Genomic DNA, 22,659 nt, shown 5'->3' with positions numbered 1-22,659 from the left:
CTAACTAGTTTTTACACACTCTTCCATAACTGCAGCACATAGTGTTTATGTGTAACAGTTGACTTAATATTAACATGTTGATATATTTGAATCAAATGGTAATTCATATTTCTTACAATTGCTTGAGCCATACCTTTTAATATTTCCATGTACCCTCTAGCAGCTGCAGAAGTAGGCCTGCCCCTGTAGGTTACATGTACCCCTGGTTGGGAACCAGATATATTTTTTCCAAATGAAGATTTATTGAAGAATGAGGACACACTGTAGAAAACAACATCTTCTCTACATAGTAACAGTCTACTTTCTAAACGAGCTAGGGGGTTGCTAAAGGAAGAAAACCAAAACCAAGTAAAAAAACTTCCTACAGATATTTTGTAAAGCTTACAAAGTTCATTTGATCTAACAGCTTTTTTGTTTGTACAGGTAGGATTGTAATTATCAAAAAGGTTGAGAACCACTGTTCTAGGGTGCCCTTCCAGTGGAGAAAACAAGACGCAGTGCACTAATGGGTGTCCTTAAAATGGAGAAAAACATGATGCAGTGCCATCTAGTGTGCTCTTCCACTGGAGAAAACTTCATGCAGTGCCATACAGGCTGCAATGAAACGTTCCCTTTTAAATATTTAGGGGTAGGTTGGCAACATTCATGCCTGAGCATTTGAAAAATGATAGTCTATAGCACATAACAATTGTCACAGTGGACAATCAGATGTGGGCCTTTTAAACATTGTGTGCGTTTGTGTGGATCAATTAAAGGCATTGCGCACATACGCCTGATTATCGTTTCTTCTTTTCTTTTTCTTTTTTAAATTATTGTTCAATTTACATTTTACAAACATTCTGTCAACACAGTTCGTAATCAAATAAAACTACACATAAATAAGTAAAAATAGTATCATATGAAGGTTAGTAAGAAAGTAAGAAATCAAACAGAAACAAATAACAGGATACAAAAGTACAAAAGTGTCCGATTTCGAAAACATCAATCATGATGATTATCTTTTCTTTGTTTTCATTTTGGAGAGTGACGTCAGTGACGTCACGCGAAGGGGCGGGGACGGAAAGTCGTAAACGCTCACGTTGTTGGTACCAACAGGTGAGCTTCACTCTCGCTGTGGATCGGGGGAAACATGGGGAAACTGCAGGAGTTTGAGATCAAGTTTGACAACAACAAAGTGGTGTACACTCCGGGTGAGTCTATCTCTGGAACCGTGAGATTCAAACTGGGACAGCCGCTGCAGTGTAAAGGTAAGAGTCTGCTGATACAGCGCTTATGCCGCCAACATTTGCGCACCTGTTGGTAAAAAGCTGCCGTCGCTAAACAAGGAAGTAAGGGTTCTAGCCAAGAGAACTTGGGTTGTAAATTAGGCCTCTCACATTATCATAACTGGTCTATTTTATATAAAAGTCATTTTTAATGTAAACATGATAGTCTCTGGTACTCTGTCTGCGGTAGTTTGGGGTTCAAAGTGGGTTTTTTATGTCATTGTAAGTCATTTCCTACAGCACTTCAATATAATGTTTCTGTAATATTCCTACATATTGAATCTGACTTTCAGTGAGAGATTTTAATGGGACATAATGGAGTAATAAGTGGATTTTTCTTTCATTAGCATAACCCTAGAGACAGGTCCATAAATGGTTGTTCTTTTTCAGATACTGAGATCACGAATCCTCCCTCCCATAGAAATATTTGACCACACATAAAAAATAAACTCCTACCTTTTTATTTGTGAAGTAGCATTTTTTTTAACATCACAAAAAAATGTTTTAACATGAAGGTCTCCTGTGAGAACTATACCTCTCCAAAACTTAAACCTTTCTCCAAGATAAACACTCCTGTCTTTAGCTTTGAGACAATATTATTTTCAGATAATCCAATGTGTTATAATGGTTATCAAGTCTGCAAAGTAGGAGAAATTGCTCAACCCATAAAAGAGTATATAATCTTTAAGTTTATTAGTGAAACAAAAATTAATCAGATCTCCAAATTTGATACATGGTTTTCACTGGACAGTGACTCAGCACACTGTCAGAAATGAAAAACAATTAGTGGGAAAATATTGATGTTGAAACAAAATTATATAAAATCTACAAACCCCAATTCCAATGAAGTTGGGACATTGTGTAAAACAAAAAAAAATACAGAATACAATGATTTGCAAATCCTTTCTGACCTGTATTCAACTGAATACACTACAAAGACAAGATATGTAATGTTCAAACTGATCAACTTTATTGTCCTTTTTCAAATATTCACTCATTTTGAATTTGATAACCCATTCCAAAAAAGCTGAGACAAGGCCATGTTTACCACGGTGTTGCATCACCTTTCATTTTTAACAACAACACTCAATAAGTGTTTGGGAACTGAGACACTAATGGTTGAAAATTTGTAGGTGAAATTCTTTCCCATTAATTTTGACTTCAGTTGCTCAACAGTCCGGGGTCTCCGTTGTCAAATTTTGCGTTCATAATGTGCTTCATATTTTCAATGGGAGACTAGACTGCAGGCATCCTACGAAGTGACCACGAAGCCACGCTGTTGTAACACGCAGAGTGGCTTAGCATTGTCTTCCTAAAAAAGGCACTGCTTGGATGGCAGCAAATGTTGCTCCAACACCTGTACCTGCACATGTACCTTTCAGCGTTACCATCACAGACGCTGGCTTTTAAACTTTGAGCTGATAACATCGTGGATGGTCCTTTAGCTCTTTGGCTCGGAGGACATGGCGTCCAGGATTTTCAAAAACAATTGGAAGTGTGGACTCATCCGACCACGACACACTTTTTCACTTTGTGTAAGTCCATTTCAGATGAGTTTGCACCCAGAGAAGCTGGCAGCGTTTCTTTGTGTTGATATATGGTTTTTCGCTTGGTTGAGTTTTAACTGGCACTATCAGATGCAGCCACAAACTTAACTAATTATGGTTTTCCATAGTGCTCCTTAGCCCAAGTGGTAATATGTTTTAGTTGGTTTAGTTGGTTTTTATCGCAGTCCCGCCTGAGAGATCAAACATAACAGGCTTTCAATGTTGATTTTTGGCCTTGCCACTTACATGCAGAGATTTCTCCTGATTCTAGGGATCTTTTGATGATATTATGGACTGCAGATGATAAGATTCCTTGCAATTGTACATTTAGAAAAGTTGTTCTTAAACTGTTGGACTATTAGCTCATGCAATTGTTCACAAAGTGTTGAACCTTGCCCCTTCCTTGTTTGTGAATGACTGAGTCTTTTAGGGATGCTCCTTTTTTAAGACAAGTTCAGACTAAATATTTGCGATGAGACAAAACAGTTTCAGAACGTTGCAGGGAGAAGTTGCAGCGGTCTGAACCGGCCCGTCTCAGCTCAACTCAAACTAGCTGGTGGTTTCACTGCAAACCACCAGCGGTTTCAACAGCCAATAGAGAAGTCAGCTGGTAATGTCAATTACAAACTCTAGAAATAAATTATCCCTAATTCATATTATTTTTATATATCATAAGCAGCTGGTTGAAACGGCAGAGTTTTAGACGGAGCCTTAACAACTGTCTGAAATCACAGGAACGTTATATGGTCATGCAAGATAGAGAGGGAGTCACAGCGGTGTTGGAACAAAGCCGTGAATCAGAGAAATAAAACGTTTTTCGCTTTAACAACGATCTCAATATCACTAACGTTATCCACATTCATATTTAAACAAAATAAATTGTATATCCAGCTACAAAAATGCCTAAAAAAGTCGGAAGTTAGGATGGAAGTGCAAAGATGGAAGTGCAAAGAGGCGTTGTTATGGAGATGATACCATGTTGTTATGTCGCATTGGTGTAAACTGGCAGGTTTTAGGACGCTGCAGACCATCTTGTTGCAAGAACTTGCAAGTTTCAACTGGTCTCGTCGCTTTATACCCAGTCATGACCAATTAACCTGTTTACCTGTGGAATGTTCCAAACAGGTGTTTTTTGAGCATTCCTCAACTTTCCCAGTCTTTTGTGGCCCCTGTCCCAGTTTTTTTAACGTGTTGCAGGTATCACATTCTAAATGAGTGAAAATTTGCTAAATAATAATATAATTTATCAGTTTGAACATTATATATCTTGTCTTTGTGGTGTATTCAATTGAATATAGGCTAGAAAGGATTTCCAAACCATTCTATTGTTTTTATTTTTTTCCCAACTTCATTGGAAATGGGGTTTGTAAAAAAGAAACTTGAGACAAAGAAAAGAATTAATGAAACTAAATTAAATAAACTTAACTAAATACTTGAATCAGCTGATAAAATATCCACCAATATAAACTGTAAACTCCCTTCAGTTCTGAAAAACCTTTTAAATTCCCAGGAAAAACAAAATCAGAAGACATGACCGCAATGGTAACTTCAACCCTGCCTCACAGCGTCATACTGTAGTCTATATTCCTTTCTGTCACATGTAACAAATACTATATGAGCCTACTGTAGTTCTTTGTAGGGGCCATACATCAATCCTTATGTGGTCTGTTAGTTTGCATTCCAACTTCTTAAAGCTTGTGTTTTCTTTCTTCCAGGCATTGTCCTTGTATTTACGTACTTGCATGGACCATGTTTCTAGCTTTACAGTCATTCTACTCACTGACTACTGCTCATGCAATCTTATGCTTTGCACAGTCCAGCCATATACTAGGTTTTGGCCTAGTCTTATTTAACATGATACTGTGCGTGTGCTGGAGCCCGAGTGCCCATTTCTCATAGGCTTTAGAGACTTTTTAGTACTTACTTACTAATGATCAAAGTTACTAAGTTCCTCCTTGAGATCTTACTCAAGTGTCTGTCTCTCTCTCTCTGACTCACTGAGAGCAGCTTTTATGTGTTGGGTCTTTCTGTTTGAATGGCAGTGCCTCCAGTCTGAGTACATTCCTCTTCAGGTAGAGCAGGTTTGACTGTCAGCTTTAAACAGGAAACAAACTCTCTTCCCTTGCAACAGTGACTCACTGATGGATTATTATGTGGGTTGGGCGCTGAGGCATAATGCTGGGCAAATATTGACTTTGCATTTAAAATCAAATATGCCGTTGTGGTTCACTTCGTCTACAATGGGTAGGATGAAGTTACTAATGGACTGCATTTGTTTTTTATAGTGTTTTATAGGGATGTATATATTGTATTTGAATTGCGATTCAAGCTCTACCGATTCAAAATCAATTCATAGAATTCCAAAATTGATTAATACAATAATCAGAATTGAATTGTGACATTTTCTGAATTGTACACTCCTAGTGGAAAGTTAAAACAATAGTTAAAAGATGATTACAAATGTGTGGCCATGTACTAAACCTACCCACACTTCCATTTCTCCCAGGTTCTGCCTGTATGTTAATGCGCCCTCCTGTGTAGTTCCGTGTGCATAGCCCGCCCATTTTATAATGAATAATTATCATACACTGATCCATGCGTTTTGGATGTTTTTCTGATGTCACCCAAGTTGCTAGGTTCTCCAAGAAATGCAATATATATACACACACACCCCAGAGAGATAATCACTAATTACATTATTTTATGAAAAGGGTTTCTTGCTACAGCTACTTAAAACTTTCTCTGTGTAATTGCATGTTATGTATGTTGTTTTAAAATGTACATCACAAAAACATGTGTGGCTAAAACCTAAAGTCTGTGTGCTTTTATTTGCAGCAATCAAAGTGAACTGCAATGGTTTCTGTGGCATCACCAGTAAGATAAATGAGACGGCATGGTCTGAGGAGGAGCAGTACTTCAACAATACAATCTCTGTTGCAGACAAAGGTACGCTACCGAACAATTGCAATGCTAACTACAAAACTGATCCAAAGAGTTATTGGTTTTCCTGGTGTCAGTATCCGATAGGTGCAGTTTACCTTATCAAAGATCATACAGAGGCAAGGGTCCAGACACAGATTAGAGAGCTTAATTGGCCTTAAAGAGTAACCTAGTTTTATTTGACCCTATCTTCCTCTTTTTCTGTGCCTAAGTGACAGATGGAAACAACAATCTTTAAAATCGGTCCAGTATTAAGCAAGACTGCTGCAGTGAGTAGTGGTGAAACAAGCTGTTTGGGCAATTGCGGACCTTCAATTTACATCTGCAAAACATGCTCTTTTTTTCACCACTGAACCACATGGTCAGAGTATTATTCTTAAGTGTCTGACAACATTATGGAAATGATCCCTAAAGAGGTCAAATTATTTGTGAAAGAGTAAGATCTATTTGAACACTTTTTTAACATTAAATATCCCCTAAATCACCATCACCAAACTCACCACACTCTATTTTAAGTAATTTCAATAATTCAAAATCGACAAAAATTAAATAATTTAAAGCCATCTTAGTTTGTCTTACCACTGTTCCAACAATTACCTAAAAGTAAAATTAAATCTAGATGCTTCATTTACCAGATAGTTTGCCAGACTATAAACGAGACTACAGCTCCGGCCGTTTTGGTGAAAAAAACCAAAATCTCAGAGCTAGCAAGCTACCCGCTGAAAATGACAAGTTTTTGATTAAAATTTGGGTTGTGCAACAAGGCGAGCCTGTTTGATTCTTTCAGGGAATGATTGTAAAGATTTACAAAGAATATGTTTACATGATTTCCTCTCTTAACTGGGACGTTTTTGGACTTATTGGCGGAGATTGCTATGGACCAAATACACACGGCGATACACTGATAAGAGAATTGCATATAACCATGTGTCCAGATGATTTAAATAGCTCAAGTTACTATATTTTCTGAACACTTAACTTCAGTAAATATTTTAGGTGGTGTTTTCTTTAGCAGAGTGCAAAAGTTCCACCAAAAGAAGTTCTTTCCGAGACTAATGTACGGATCCATCGTTAGCATTGGCATTGCTTAGCCGATTATGATTTAACGAAATGCATGCAAGCCAGAGCATTTTTTTCCCCTAGGTTGACATAAACCCTTAATGCACTCATGTGCATGTGGAAATATGCTGGCACGCTAAAAGTATTGTTTATCTAAATGGAGTCTGGTTGAAAAATAACAAAATAAACACTTGCTTGTGAGTTGCTTTATCACAGAAAATGTCACAATACACAATATCCACGCCCAAAGATTTTGGACACAATTTGTCATTTAACAGTGTGATTGGTACAGTTTCCGCTGACCGATGTTATCTGTGCACTCTGTGTCCTGTACAGGAACTCTGAAACAAGGAGACCAAACGTATCCCTTCAAGTTTCTCATACCAGGTAGGAGCTTTGAGTGTTGGGATAAACGCTTGTTTGCTGTGCATTCTTTTCTGTTTGTTTATTAACAGACATGTCCTCACATGCTAATATTTACCCATCATTCACTGGGGCTTATGGGTGTTGTGTGAAACATTGCACTGGTTTCCGATAGTTGTTTGAACCAGCCCCTCTTATTATAAAACGGCAGTAGCCTACTTTGTACGTGACAATTTGAGGTCTACCTCAAAGCTTTAGTTATACTTTAGAGCCGCTCTAATCGCTATTGTTTTATATTAACAATGGATCCAATAAGCAAACTTTTAGCCTGTAGCCTGATAATGGTTCTTCGTTGAATCTACCCCGGAGGTACAACATGTACGTACACATAGATACTGACCCTGTGCTATAAATGTAACTTTACGCCGTGGCGACGCAGGCTGCAACAACTGATTGGTCCACTTTGTCTTGGCTCCTCTGAACTAGGGATTGACCGATACTGTTTTTTTAAGGCCGATATGAGAATATGCCCAACACAAAATTTTGTTTAAATGATTTTAGCTATTATTTAATAAATTTAGAAATGTTCAACATAATACACAGTCAAAGATAGTAAGTGTTGTGGGCGGGGAATGAGGTCACACGCAGAGGGACGGACACAGATCTGTAGCAAAGCCAAAGCAGCGCGCTTTTTAAAGAATTAACTTTATCGGTTATCAGGGAAATAAAACGCCAATACAGATAATCTGCAAACTATCCAAAAAATTGCCCAATAATCGGCTATGGCCTATAATCGAGCTATCTCTACTGTGAACAATATGAAATCGAGGAGAGGGTCAACTTGTCTTGCTCCGGCTTTCAGAGCGTGGTTAGAAGCACAGTGGAGACATTTTGTTGGTACTTGCTCAGGAGCTAATCCGAGTCACTCTCACACTCGCTCTACCGTCGAAAGTGATGAAAATTAGATGATGCAGCTCAAGGGTTTATCCTAACACACACACACACACACACACAAACACACCTCTCCCCTCTTTGTTTTAATGTAATTTTTTTTTATGTAAAGCACTTTTACATCTAATAAAACGTGCTACACAAATAGAATTGCCAAACATACTGGCTCTGCCGTTCTCTTCTAAAGAAGAACGCTAGATCAAAGCAGACACACGTATAAATACACAAGTGGCATAGGCCACTTATGGAGGCTACAGTGTAGACTCTGTGGAGAGCCTAGGTCGTACTATGAATCAGCTTTATGTCAGTAACAAAATTAATTGTGGGGTAATGAGGGCCAGGGTAATTGGAAGCATACTGTACATTCCTGCCTGGTGGCTCCACCCAATCTGACAAGGTAGAATTATTGGAAAGTTATTTTTTTTTGTGAGAGTAAGGAGCTCTCAGGCTCTCTCCATAGGACACACCTTTGTTTACATTTTTTATATATATATATATATATATATAAAAATAACATTTTTGGGCTTTTCCTTTCATTTTTGACAGGCCAGTTAGGTGAGAGAGGTGGGGAAGACATGCAGGAGATCGTCACAGGTCGGATTTGAACCCTGAAACCCTGTTAATCTTTAAGCTGACTCTCTTTGATGGCTGCCCTGCCACTTTTTCCCCCCCGTCATCCGCCCGATCTGATTACATAGTGTACTCACCAAGTTAATTACTGAGATCTGACATCACTAAAAAGGCATGACCGAGTTGGAAAAATCCAAGGTGTTACATTTGAATGATAAACGGAACCCAAATGCAGATAGTTGCAGAGCCAGGAGTGTGAATTTAACAAGTTTTGTTCAAAAGTCCAGGTTTCCGGGGTGGGGAACAGGTAAGGAGAATTCTGGGAAGGAGCGGGTCCAACGGAGAGAGACAGTAGGCCGGCCATCGGTGGGGTCCAGTGGTGGTGGTTCTGGTTTGGTGTACGGCACTAGTGGAGCGGTAGCAGGAGTCAGGTTCTAATGGCAGCTGAAGCACAAGGGAAGAAATCAGGACAGGCAAACATAGACTTTAACTGGTTTGTCTGGAGCAAGACTACAATCTGACGCAGAGGGAAGGAACGACCAGGTATAGGAAACAGAGGTTGATTGTGGTAGATGAGAGGCAGCTGGAACCTTGACTCCCACACACCAGACTCTAGTCCTGCAATTAGGACAGACAGATGGAGGGAAGGAGGGAGGGAAAGAGAGAGAGAGGAAGGAGAGACAGAGAACCTTCCTAGGTGCTGCTCCCTAACACAGACAAAGCCCGAAGCCCTAATCATAGATAACCGTGGCTACCAATTTGCTGTGGTAACCCTGAAGGCTTTTTTCTTCAGGCTCTTAAAGGGCTTTTAAAGCTTCATTTGACTCTTTTAACACACAAAATGGTCCGAACGCGTGCCTCGTCCTGAGGCAAGAAAGGGGGAATGCTGGCAGAAAAATGAATGTTGTGTAAGTTAATGAGTGAATATTTATTTAACCGCTCAATGCCGACCGTTTTATTTATTAAACGTAACAGCTGCTCATTCTATATGGAATGTTTTTTTTTTAATGTAATTAATTTGATAAGGACAATGCACATTAATCAACATTTTAATCTATTTTTCAATTGTAGTCTTACCTAGCATGCATGTCTTTATGGTGGGAAGAAATCCAGAGCACCCAGAGGAAACCCACGCAAAAAAAAGGGAGAACATACAAACTCCACACAGAAAGGCCCGAAACAACCGGATTCGAACCAAGATCCTTCTTGCTGTGAGACAGAAGTGCTAAACACTGAGCCACTGTGCTCCCTTATTCAAAATGATATAAAGGCATAATAGATAAATAATTAATAAATACATGAATACATAAAAATGTCTTTGAAATAGATAATGAAATGAATATATACATAAATAATAAAATAAATGTAAACATTCATACAAAAATGAATCAGTTAAATATATTAAAAGGTTTTATTTTCAATTATTTTATGGCACTTTTATTTCAGAAGTCCATGTTCATTTGTTTCAAGAGACTTTTATTTCATAAATCCACATGTATGTATTTTAGTGGACTTTTATTTCCTAATACCACATTTATTGATTTTCCTCTCTATCTGCACCTTGTATATGCAAATCAGGGGCATGGTTATCTCTGACATTTAGTACAGAGCCGTGCTCTGTACCCAGCGCACACATATTCACATATTCTAGGGTAACTGAACCGCCAACTAGAGATGACAGCAGCTTGCAGGGCTCTGTACCCAGCGTACAGTCACCTATTTTGGGGTAACTGAACCCCCAACTAGCGCTGACCTGGCGGAGCAACACAACCGGCAGTTGGCGGTGCCCTGTACCCACTGGGTTGACACAACAGTAGCTGAGGCTAGTGGGCAAACAACTGCTCTAATTCACATGAAGAATTCACAAAATCGTGAAAAATCCTAAACGATACCCAACCCTATCCAAAAGCTGTGTCCGTGCAGGATTGAGGTCCGGCTACACCGCTTATCTATTCTAGGACAGAAGAAAAAACGACCTGGCTTGTTTGTATTTCTCTAAACCAATCACAACGGTCCTGGGCAGCGGTAATCTCCAATAGCAGAGATAGCAGCGGGGAAAGCCACAGCCATAGACCGTTAATAAATATACAGTCTGTGGTCCCAGCTTTCTCCCAGCCGAGTAGATCCGTTGGGCCGGACTACCATGTTATTAATCGTATGATGTTCAGATTTAGAGTTCTATTTATCATTAATCAGTTTGACATTTATTTGCATATGAAATGCAGGAAAATGTCTTCAAGCCATAGTGTTACTACTTATTACAGTAATGTCGTTGGTCCTGATTTTCTGAATTTTGTTTTACACTTCTGGTATATTGCAGCTATAGAACACCGATTAGAATATTAATAAGTCTATTGGTATTTATTACAGATAATATTCAATCAATAAAATTTAATTTCTCTTTAATTTTTCTAACTAAAGTGAGTTCCACTTCTCCTTCAGTATGGGACAGTGTCACACCTCTTGAGTATAACATTTAACTCTGCTGCATCAAATTTATGTGAGTGTAGAGTGAGTGTAGTAAATACTAATTTAGCAATCTTCACAATAGTAATTTTCTGTTAGCATTCTCTCTTGCCTTAGTAGGCGCCATGCAATTGGTTCATTTTGTGCTGTAGAAGATTTAAGATTATTTTCTGGGGGCATTTTAGGCCTTTATTTATATCGCACAGCTGTAGACATAGAAGGGGGGACAGAGAGGGAATGACATCCAGCAAAGGGCCGCAGGTTGGCTGCTGCGTCAAGGAGTAAAACTTTGAGTGTGAGTGTGTGAGTTTTAAGCAACCCCTTTTATGAGAACATACACAGAGCCTGAAGAAGAAAGCTTAAAAGCTTAACAGAGCAAGTTTATAACCATGGTCATAGTGGTGCCTGGTCTATAGCCATGACTATAGGTAGAGGTCTGCATTGGGGTTAGGTTCCCGCAGGACACAACACAAATCTCGCGAGGTGGGCAGTTTTAACGCTGCTGGCAGGCGGTCCCAAAATAGACCAAGGGTCCCGGGATTTAGTAGTGCTGCTCCTGTTATAATAAGTTTGCCGAACTAGGTTTTATAGGAGAACTGAACAAACGCAAAGTATTCAGTGGAACACCAGCCAAATGCTTTATTAACACGCCTCTCTTTCTTCCTGGGGCTCTCGGACCGGCCCCTTTCTCCCATGGCAACCTGGGGATACAATCAACACAGACTATAATACATCATGTTGCAGGGTGTTAAAGAACAGGGAAACAAACAAAATAAAAATAGCCGTCCTCTGTCAAGAAAATGTGACGTTTTTCCAATTGTTTAAACACATGCAATTAAACATAATTTTTATCTTTTGTTATTACCATATCTGTGTCTAAAACGTTGGAAAACTAGAGCACATAATACATAAAATTTGATCTAAGAAAAGCCTTTTGGATAGTTTTGATGCTTACATGGATTTTCCATTCATTCAGCTTAGGTGGTGCACACAACAGCTTGAGTGCTGTGCCTAAGCCTTATATATGGGAAGCCCCTGTATATTGTGCTGGTAGATGCATTATAGGGGATGGTTTGGATACATGTGTTCACATCTGACGAGTGCTCTAGCTGAATTGAAAGTATTTGGGGAAAAAAAGATTTATAATCAGCTGTCACAGTTTGCTGACACTTCCTGCTCCACCTTTGACGCTGTACTTCCTGTAGTAATTATTCCTGTGCAGTGGTTGTTTTTGGAGTGCGCTCCTGTAGTTCAACCTCCGAATACAGTGGTTAAGATACAACAACCAGTCTGATCCTCCTGACGTGTGTGTTTCTTTACCAGGCTCACTTTTTGTTTTCCCAGATTTCAACAATTGCTTTGTTGAATACAATGTCATTATAACAGCCCTAAATACCTCAAAATGTTCCAAAGTAGATCATCAACAATTGTATCTGGCACCACCCCTACCCGCCACCTGATACAGTGTACAGAGGAATGTCAGCAGCTGTCAGTTTGTTCCACTTACGCATTACATTGCAATCTGTGAGAGCACTCCCTGGTGATGTCAGCAAATGTTTGACTCCTACAGAACAATACAAGAAATATGTGTTTGTTATCCTAAGATACGCAGATAATTGACTATGACATATTCCCAAATTTTTCTCAAAACTGGTTTAAGATAGTAAAAAAGTTAAGTCTGATCATGAGAAAACATTTCTGTGTCTTATGGAAATGAGATTAGAAAGTTGTGATGTCCTTAATGACATTTTAACAACCCTTTCAGTTTGTAAACACAAACCATAAAATCATTTTTTTTAAATGGTTGGCGTTTTTTGGCACATTCATAAATCTCGGAGAACAGTACACCTTGTCCCTCACTCATGTCTAGATACAGTTGCCATGGTGTATTATGATGGGCACTGAAAAACACAGCCAGCCTTTGTTTAGCCCTTGTAAGGCCACTCACTCACTACTGGAGGTCATTTTCCCAGGTAAAGCCTTCTCCACAGTGTGACGAGGAACACCATAGAAACTCAAAAGCAACCAAACCGGTCATATAGCTGTGATTCTAAATATGTCTTGAAACATAAGTGTGTGTGCTTTCACTGCAGGTGTATCAGGACACGTGTGTGTGTGTGTGTGTGTGTGTGTGTGTGTGTGTGTGTGTGTGTGTGTGTGTGTGTGTGTGTGTGTGTGTGTGTGTGTGTGTGTGTGTGTGTGTGTGTGTGTGTATAAAGATTATTGTTTTAGTAGCCAGACAGATTCTTTTGTTACTAATTGTTGAATTGTCTTAAATATTGTAGTCATCTTTTCTTGATTTTAGTCTGGGTGGGTGGCCAAGATGAGGTGTGTGTGTGTGTGTGTCTGTGTAAAAAAACAAACCAAAAAAAAACAGTCAATTGCAAAAAAGATTATTGCTTTGACAGTTTTTTTTATTTGAGACTGTAGGGTCCAAGACTGTGACCACTGTAAGCACTTATTTCCAAGTGTTGTTTGCATGAAAAGGTCAGGAAAATTTCTTGTCAGGTTTTAAAAGGATATGGAATAGGAACGTCTGTGCCTGTAGTAGTTCTCTTCTATATTATAACTTGGTCCATTGCCATAATTATTGTTATTGTAATTCATACTACTTTTTTGTGAGCAGCCATGTAAGTCTTAAAATCCAGTCAAATAAATAGAAAATGCATAGGAAAACTGTACAATAAATCTTGTATTACAACTTCTTTGTCTGTATTTGCTATATATAATTACAAAAATTGTAAAACTAATACATATTTGACTTCTTTCCCACAGCCTCTGCTCCGACATCTTTTGAAGGTAACTATGGTAGGATCATTTACAGAGTGAGAGCTTTCATTGATACGCCACGATTCACCAAGGACTACAACACAGAGAAACCTTTCTACCTGCTAAGCCTTCTTAACCTGAATGAAGTGCCAGACATATGGGTGAGGTGTGTGTGTGTGTGTGTGTGTGTGTGTGTGTGTGTGTGTGTGTGTGTGTGTGTGTGTGTGTGTGTGTGTGTGTGTGTGTGTGTGTGTGTGTGTGTGTGTGTGTGTGTGTGTGTGTGTGTGTGTGTGTGTGTGTGTGTGTGTGTGTGTGTGTGTGTGTGTGAGATCCTCGACTGGTTAGACATGCACAAGTAGTGACTCTAGAGTCATAGTAAGATCAACAAAGTGTCTCCCCTGAGCTTTCTAAACATTGTGGGAAATCTGTAGCAGGGTCCAGCATAGGTCTGTGTCTCCACCTGCTTAGGTACGTAGCCATGACGTAGATTATATGTACAAGCATAAATCACGCTTAAATCCAGACAGCCAGCTAGACTATTTGTCCAGTCTGAGTTTTCTGTTGATCTACTAAAACAACCTTTGAACGTACACGTTTCACCAAAACAAGTTCCTTTCCGAGGCTATTTAGCAGCGGCACCATGGCTTCTTCTGGCGGTTAGCACCGCACAAGATTATTGGGATTGGTTTAAAGAAATGCCAATAAACCAGAGCATGTTTTTCCAACCATCACGGAAAGCTCTGTGGTCTAGCCAGAACTTCCTCCGCAGCGGTGGAGGAAGGTCTAGAAATGCAACACTAACTAACTTGTAATGTACCTCAGAATAAGGCGACCAGATTTCTCAGACTAAATCCGGGGACATTTTCAGCTCAGAAGCGTAAATACCTCCAAAACAGGTCAAGTTTTTATCCTTGTAAAACTTAAAACGGGGACACAGCCCCATGGGCATCACAAGACCTAGAGCTGAACTGTGGCACAAGCCCCCCTAGGGGGGTTCACAGGCATGCTCCCCCTGTAAGAAAGGTACTAAAGGCTATTTAAAAGGTACTCTAAGCGATGTTGGGTGACATCAGTTCTTGTTGACGTTGAAAGTATTTTTTAAACAAAACAAGACTAGCTCGCCCCTACCTCCTCCTCAGCCCCTCCCTCTGTTCGCTGATTGGACCGCGAATTATTTGGCCGGAGAAAGCCCGCAAACATACCCCAAACCCAGACGGTGTGTTGAAGGAAAATGAAAATTGAGCAAAAGTACGTGGGAGGGCGGAGCCAGGCTATCAATCTGGTGCACTTTGAAAAGAAAGAGGTTAGACTTGATTGTCTTATCTATGGATGGAAATATTTGAACTGTAGCCTGAACTAGTTGTTTACATGAGAACACATTATAATTTTGGAGACTATGTAGAAAATTTGTTACAATTTCAAAACCGGATTACTCGGGAACCGCTTGTTGTACTGATGCATGTGTTGAGTGAAGAGTTTGAGGTATTTCCCAGAGAGTAATGGGTGTGCTATCATAACAATATGATAACATTTCATGTTGCCCCCCCTTTTTTCCAGCTTTTATTTACGTTCATAAAAGTGCTTGTTTTGCTACTGGTAGACTCAGATTAATATTCTAAGTGTCTGACAACAATATGCAAAGGATTTCTAAGGAGGTCAACCCTCCTGCTAAAGATTAAGATCCTTTTAAACATAAAAGTCTGCGACATTGTGTTCACCAAACCAACCAGAGTCCATGTAAATAATCAGTAATTTTAGCATTGTAAAATACGGCTTTCTAAAACATCTCTGAGCTCTGAGCAGCTTGGGCTTTGCTGTCTGGAGCAACTATCAACGTTTGGTTGTTTACTTTCTTTCTTTCAATGTCGGGTCTGTCAGTCACAGTGAAAAGGAAGTACATTTCCGGGGACTGGTCACCAATATCGGGGACTGTCTCCGGAAACCGGGGACTGTCTCCGGAAACCGGGGACTGTCTCCGGAAACCGGGGACGTCTGCTCACCCTACCTCATAAAGAAAACAAATAAGTATATTTAAATGCTCCTTTAACCAACGTGTAACAATGTCAGTCTTGATAAATCCTGTGATGTTATTACACTGCCCTTCTCATGCAGGGAAGCTGTTCATCTGCAGTGACGCAGCAGTTCTCCTACATGCTGATGAAAACTGGCACAGTGGTCATGAAGGCCCAGACCGACATGAAGGGTTACACACCAGGCCAGATCATCCAGGTGTTGACCAACATCCACAACCAGTCTGGAAAGACCACAGGCAACATGGCGGCCAGCCTGATGCAGGTAAACAATTTGTCTGACTAAACCTGCAAAAAGCCGGTTATGTTCAGGTTTAAGGGATTGAAGCTTCTGCTGAGGCTCTGCGAAGAGCTTACGCCATAGCCTACGTAAGTTGCCTGAAGTTAATACATGCATTGGTGTCTGTGTTTATTTCTTTAAAACAATGTTTGGGTCGGTGTGTGTGGTGATTGTGTGGTAGAGAGAGTGTCGTGATTAGCTTTGAAGCTAGTAGCAACTCTAGAGTCATAGTGAGAGAAACAAAGTGTCTCTCTGGTGCTTTATGACCACTGTGGGAAATCTGTAGCAAAAAAAGTTAACTCTTTCCTTGATTTCATGTTTATGGAGATGGAGAACCCGGAAATAAATAGGAGGAAATGCGACGTGTCCAAGCGGACCAATCACAGTTGTTTGGCCTTAAGGCTGCGTCCACATCGACTGCGGCAGTTCTCAGACGGTCTGGCAAAAAACAAAGTAGTAGCAGGGTAGTGCATTTAGGCATATAAAACGCAACCTAACTTCATGCTGCGGTGGCCAATCGTGTAATTGCCAATCCGACTTGCCAGTCCATTTTTCAGGCCTTGTGAGAGTACCGTACAGTGAATGGTAAAACATCACTGCCACAAGAATTTTAAAACACTATACGACAGCACTAACGACACACAAGCACTTAACTGCTCAGGTGTTTCAAAATGTTTCCTGCAACAACAAAGCACAGTCCCTCCGTCTCTTCTCTTTGTCCGGGAAAGGAAGCTGCCTAGTGCAGTTAGAAATGTCAAGATCTATAAACGATCTGACAGAAATCAATAATCTGAATTTAAATTAAGAAAATAAAGTCTACTTGTGCTACATTGGGAAATTAAATAACACAACAGGACGTCACACTAATGGGCCCTTAAAGTGTCACTCCCGCCGCCGCTCAAATCTGTGGAAAATCACTGGAGCTTCTTTTGTGGTCTGAACGTGACCTGATAACCCCATGTGTTTTTCATGTTGACTACATTTGTATTCCGCATCCACCATGTAATAGGGTTGGGTACCGTTGACATTTGTGCCAATACCGATACCTGCAATTTGGTTCCGGTAGCCAGTGGTACCTTTTCTGGTACTTACTCTCCTGTAATAAGAAAATATATATTTTATTTGTAAAACTAATTCCAAACCTATTTATCCTATTTACTTGTTTGAACATGTTACACACCACGGGAAATAAAACCCTTCCTTCTCTCCTTCCAAACCCGTACTTACAACCTATTAAATCAAAATATTATTACACCGCACCGGAACTTTTATTCTTGTATTTGTATCATATTCTAGTGTAGCCCATTTTTTTTAGATTCGTCTCTTTTTAACTACTCTTTAATGTTTTATGCAATGCTGCTGCCAGGTCTACCGTTCCTTCTTCTTCTTCTTCTAGTCCGTAGAAATAGCAAGGTGGGTAACCTTTCCTCATTAGTGCCACCTCTGTTCCGAATTAGACTAGTATTAAGTATTGCGACCACCACGCGTGAGTATAAACAGTTATGGCGCTCTCATGATGTCACATTTGCTAGTAAGCTAGTAAAAAAAGATCTTTATGCGTCTGCTGCTCCCTGTCAGATGCTCGAGCTTAAAGCTATAGTGGGTAGTGTCTGTCGCCCCCATGAGGAATTCTAAGTAATGACAACAACACTGTCGGCGCGTCCACATTGTACAGCCTTCTGTGATCGCGCACGTCACCACACCCCTCGTCCATGCAGTTGCTAGTAGCAAAAGAAGATACAGAGGAATAAAAAAAACATGATGGACTCTTCTGTGTGATAAAGTCACCGGATGCCACAATATTCTGAACATAGCCATAATGACAAATACAGAGAGTGAGAGAGTGGTGTGGAACGGATTATATTTTATTTTTTCGATTATTTTTTGGGGCATTTTTAGACCTTAAATTGACAGGACAGCTGAAGAAATGAAAGGGTAGAGAGAGGGGGAAATGATGTGCAGGAAAGGGCCGTAGGTTGGAGTCAAACCCGATCCCACTGTGTTGAGGAGTAAGCCTCTACACAAAGACACCCGCTCCACCAACTGAGCTATCCGGGCACCCGGAGCTTATAGTGCTAATTAGCTTTGCAGCAACTCATTTGGCAATGGCTTGAATGCAACGAACGTTCATTAATATCAAAAAGTTACGCACTAAAGCTTTAAGTGCTCTTGGTCCTCGGTACTACCAACATATTTCGGTCGGCACCCAAAAATGTATCGCGTTCGGCACCCAACGCAACCATCTAACATTACTAAGGCCAGTTTATAGATCTGCATGTCCATGTGTGTTTTCAGAGAGTGACCTATGAGACGAAGAGGCCCACCTATGATGTGAGGACAATAGCATCGGTGGAGGGTGGTGTGGTGAAGGCTGGCAAGGAGTTGGAGTGGAAGGAGCAGATCATTGTTCCTCCTCTCCCTCAGTCTTCACTCGCTGGCTGTGAACTTATAAAGATTGAATATTATATCAAAGTGAGTAATAATAATATGCTCATCCTCTGCTCTGTTGTTCAGCAGTATTTGCTTGTGAAAGGGTCCTGTTTAGACAAAGACCAAACATTTGACATTTGAAGACAACTTCTAAGGGACATCTGTCATCAGCCATACACCTCCCTCTGTAAATGTGGAAATTCTACATGTTGGTCTCATGTCTGAATACACAACCTGAGTCAATTTAACAAAAAAGGCACAATGATAATCTTGACTATGTCAGGCCTGTAATATTTCTTTGATACTTCCAACATGGCACAAGTCTCAAGTGAATGCATTACATTAACATAAATGTCAAACACAGCAAGATTTAATATTCCTAGACCGATGAATTGCAGTTTTTTTTTTTTCCTTATTAAAAGTAGTATTTAAGTTACCATTTTGTAATCACATAAATTCTGTATTTTGAAATAAAATCCCTTTTTTCGTCTGATTAATCAGGTCGGTCTAAAGTCTCCAGACGTCATGGTGACGTTACCTATTCACATCGGGAACGTCTCCCTAGACAAAAAACTGCAGCCTTGCAATAAAGCAGCTGCTCCCTCCTCTGCCACAGCTGAAGGCAAACCGGCATCTGCCTCTATGCTTGACACCACCATCGCCACCACCCCCACCCTACCCCCTCGCCCTGCCCCAAAACCCGCTCCCCGCCCCATCCCTCGCTCCAGGACGTCCTCGCATAATTCCCCCAGTGCTCCTTCCGCTGACTACCACCAGGGAGCAGAGGGTGGGACACCGATGAATGATGGCTTCCCCAACAAGCGGCAGTCTCAGCTGGTGTCACCCCACGCTTTCAGCTATGCTCCCGGCCTCTTTTTCCCTCACAACCAGCAGCCCACTGGGCCCAGCACTGTACCCTGTGGGCCTATGTTCAGTGGGTCCACAGGGGCTACAGCCCCTTACCCCACTGAGAACAGTGCTAGCTCAATGCCGACCCCACTCATCCTGCCTCCGGATTACGTCACCTCAGCATATCCACAAGGTCAGTTGGCACACGCTCACACTGTACCATCCAGGCTCGGGTCATGAATAAGGATGTACGTGGAGAGGAACAAATTGCACCCAGTCCACCAAACTATAGCCTAAATGCTCATTAACCTGCTGAAAAAAAATATGGAATACAGTCTGAAAGAGATTAGTATTATGACTTTTCTTCCCAGGCATTATATCACAAATATACACTCAGTGGCCACTCTTTACAAATCTATACAATCCAGTACAACTCTGCCATAAATTCTACCTTTACATGGTTCAGTTTAACAACTTTTTTTCTAAATGGAAAAATTATAAACACCTGTCAACATAATGCAGTCCAGTACAACAGCAACCGTATGTGCAACTGCAATACTAAACATACAGTTTCATGAACTGTACTCTGACAGTGTCAACAAAAAATTTTGGAACATGGTAATTGCCTTTGCGGTGGACTTTTGGGATTTTTCACTCTTACATGCACAAAAAAATATATACCACAATAAAGGCAAAGGGGGAAAAGCCAAAAAGCATAATATCAGCACTTTAAATGCTTTAAGCAATTATTGAATATATTGAAAGCTTATGGTGGGTACATAATACCCACCAGAGAGTCAGATAGTGTTGTGGAAGGGACATTAAGTCAGAATCAGACACAGAGCTGTAGCTGAGCCAAAGTAGAACACTTTTTAATGAATTATATTCACCGGTTATCAGGCAAATAAAACGCAGATACAGATAATCTGCAAACTGCCAAAAACCAGACCAAAAATTGGCCAGGGAGGATAATTGGTCTGTCCCGTAATGCATAACATTATCTGTCAGAAAGGAATCTACGAAGGAAACAAAAATCATTTCAAGTAGGGTTAGTGCATAAACAATCTTTACATAATTATTTACATAACATTTCTACTTTTTCTACTTTTTTCTACCATTATAATTAAGAACATAGTAATCATAATTTATTTACAAGGTGGTTGGGTGGGAGTGTACACTGTCAGAGCCTAACGATGTAAGAATTGCCATTCAACAGCCTCATACAGCTGTGGTGCTTTTCCTAATGACATCACATTTGGACCATATGCATGCGTGCGTGCGATTGAGTGAGTGAGTGAGTGAGTGAGTGAGTGATGGATGACTAGCTGACCTGATGGTGACTGTCTGTTACAGAGGCACCTCCTTCTTATGATGCGACCTGCAACACATGAAGTGGATACAGAACCAACAACCTTCCACCAGATTGGCGATCAGTTCCCTCTGATGTCAAACTAAATGCTGTCCTGCCATTAAAGAAAAAAATTGTGACTTAGCATAAATGATTGCAAGACACAGGAAACCTAATGTTACCTGGTATCATGAGGGTGTTTTAGCTTTTGATAATGTAACGCTGCTGCCCAATGAAGTACCCTCACTAATCCAACGGGAGTTATTCTCTCCATTTAAACAAATCAATATCTGTCCTTTGTTTGGTATTAAGTTAAATAAAGGACAAGGGGAATTGCACAATTTATTTTTGCTGTTTTTGTACGTTAACAGGAGTTGTTCTTAGTTGTGACTCATTTAGAAATCCCTCAGATGGCATCTGTGATGTCAAGGTTAAACGTTTTATGTATGAAAGCCTGTGCAAAACAAACCATCTCATCTGGTGTTTTGTCTAATATTCTCAAATAAGGATTTTTTTTGTTTTTATTAAAAACAAGTGAAATCATCTTCATTATTCTGGCATATTTTCCATTTAGTTTGAAATGTAAGACTATATTAAACTTTGTTTAGAAAGATGCCTTTTAAATGTTATGATAAACAATCAAGATAGTGCGGTTGCAAGTTGTCTACATACAGCTTTTTATATAATGCATAATCAGATTAATCTTAAGACTTCTTCCCTGTTGATATCATTTGCGACATTCATGTTCTTGAACTGTGTTAAAATTACTATTATGTTGACATTTGAAAAAATGGTGTTGATTAGTATCTTTGCCCTGCTGAATGTCTGTTGGTTCTGTATATGCCAGACATTCCTTCTCTGTCCCATTTATTCTAGTGCAACAACAGCACTGAGATTTGAAGTTTTCTTTTCCTGATGTCTTTTGCATCCACTATCTTAATAATAGAATTTTGTGAAAAGGTTTCACATTTTTATGTTTTTTATGAGCCTGGGCGTGATTTGATTGTGCTGTAACCATTCAAATACCATGGCTACCACTTTAATATGTATATACATATTTATTGTTATGAGTGTTTCCACCTGCTGTCTAAATTTAAATAAATGTGTTAAAACCACTTGAGTCAAACTGGTTCATATTTCTGGCAGCGGGAGGTTGTTTCTGTTCTTATTTCATAAACCCCCGATTCTGCTTTCGGTAGTCGTTACATAGATGTAGCTTGATGTAACCTTATTGATTGATATTGTACATATTAGTAGCATGTATGTACATGTTAATGTTACTTGATTGAAAAAAATAGTGGTTGTGTTTGCCAAGAATGTCTGTAAAAATGGGCCAATCATATTAACAGAAAGGATTTTCTTTCGGACATTAATGCTGCCTGATGGAATCATAAAAAATGAATTAAAAAAAGAGCCTGTAATAACACCGATGGATTTTATACAATCAATGTAACAATCAAATTTATTTGTAAGTATACAAAAGTATACCAACACATGAAGGAAGTAGTTAGCCGTTTTCTGCAGCTCTCAATGTACTTCCACAGATTGATACACCTACAAACCACAAAGCTGAGACAGGTATAGCTAAACATGTATAAGCAATATATACTATATATAGATAGATGGATAGAATGTCAAAGGCAAATGGTAAAAGCCTGGTAAGTTCAGAAAATTACATAACTTTATTAATGCAACCTTTGAAACCAGAAAAAGACACGTATGCCATTTTACAATGTCCAAAATGTAAGACAATATCTAGTCTCATATACCGATATAATACTGATATATTGCC

General features: G+C 39.7%; 1 protein-coding gene across 1 annotated transcript; it reads left to right on the top strand.

Annotated features, from left to right (window-relative positions):
- The first annotated feature begins 1,039 nt into the window (after positions 1-1,039).
- Positions 1,040-21,502, top strand: arrdc1a (arrestin domain containing 1a). The gene is made up of 8 exons (XM_034871813.1): positions 1,040-1,247; positions 5,648-5,758; positions 7,148-7,198; positions 13,937-14,091; positions 16,043-16,225; positions 18,536-18,712; positions 19,172-19,712; positions 20,873-21,502. The coding sequence occupies exons 1-8, from the start codon at positions 1,130-1,132 to the stop codon at positions 20,908-20,910; spliced, it is 1,374 nt and encodes a 457-aa protein (XP_034727704.1). The 5' UTR covers positions 1,040-1,129; the 3' UTR covers positions 20,911-21,502.
- Positions 21,503-22,659: the final 1,157 nt, after the last annotated feature.

The sequence above is a fragment of the Etheostoma cragini genome, chromosome 5 (genome assembly GCF_013103735.1).
Source record: "Etheostoma cragini isolate CJK2018 chromosome 5, CSU_Ecrag_1.0, whole genome shotgun sequence".
Taxonomy (NCBI): domain Eukaryota; kingdom Metazoa; phylum Chordata; class Actinopteri; order Perciformes; family Percidae; genus Etheostoma; species Etheostoma cragini.
The sequence above is the reverse complement of the archived record's forward strand: the minus strand, read 5'-3'. Positions and strand labels throughout refer to the sequence as shown.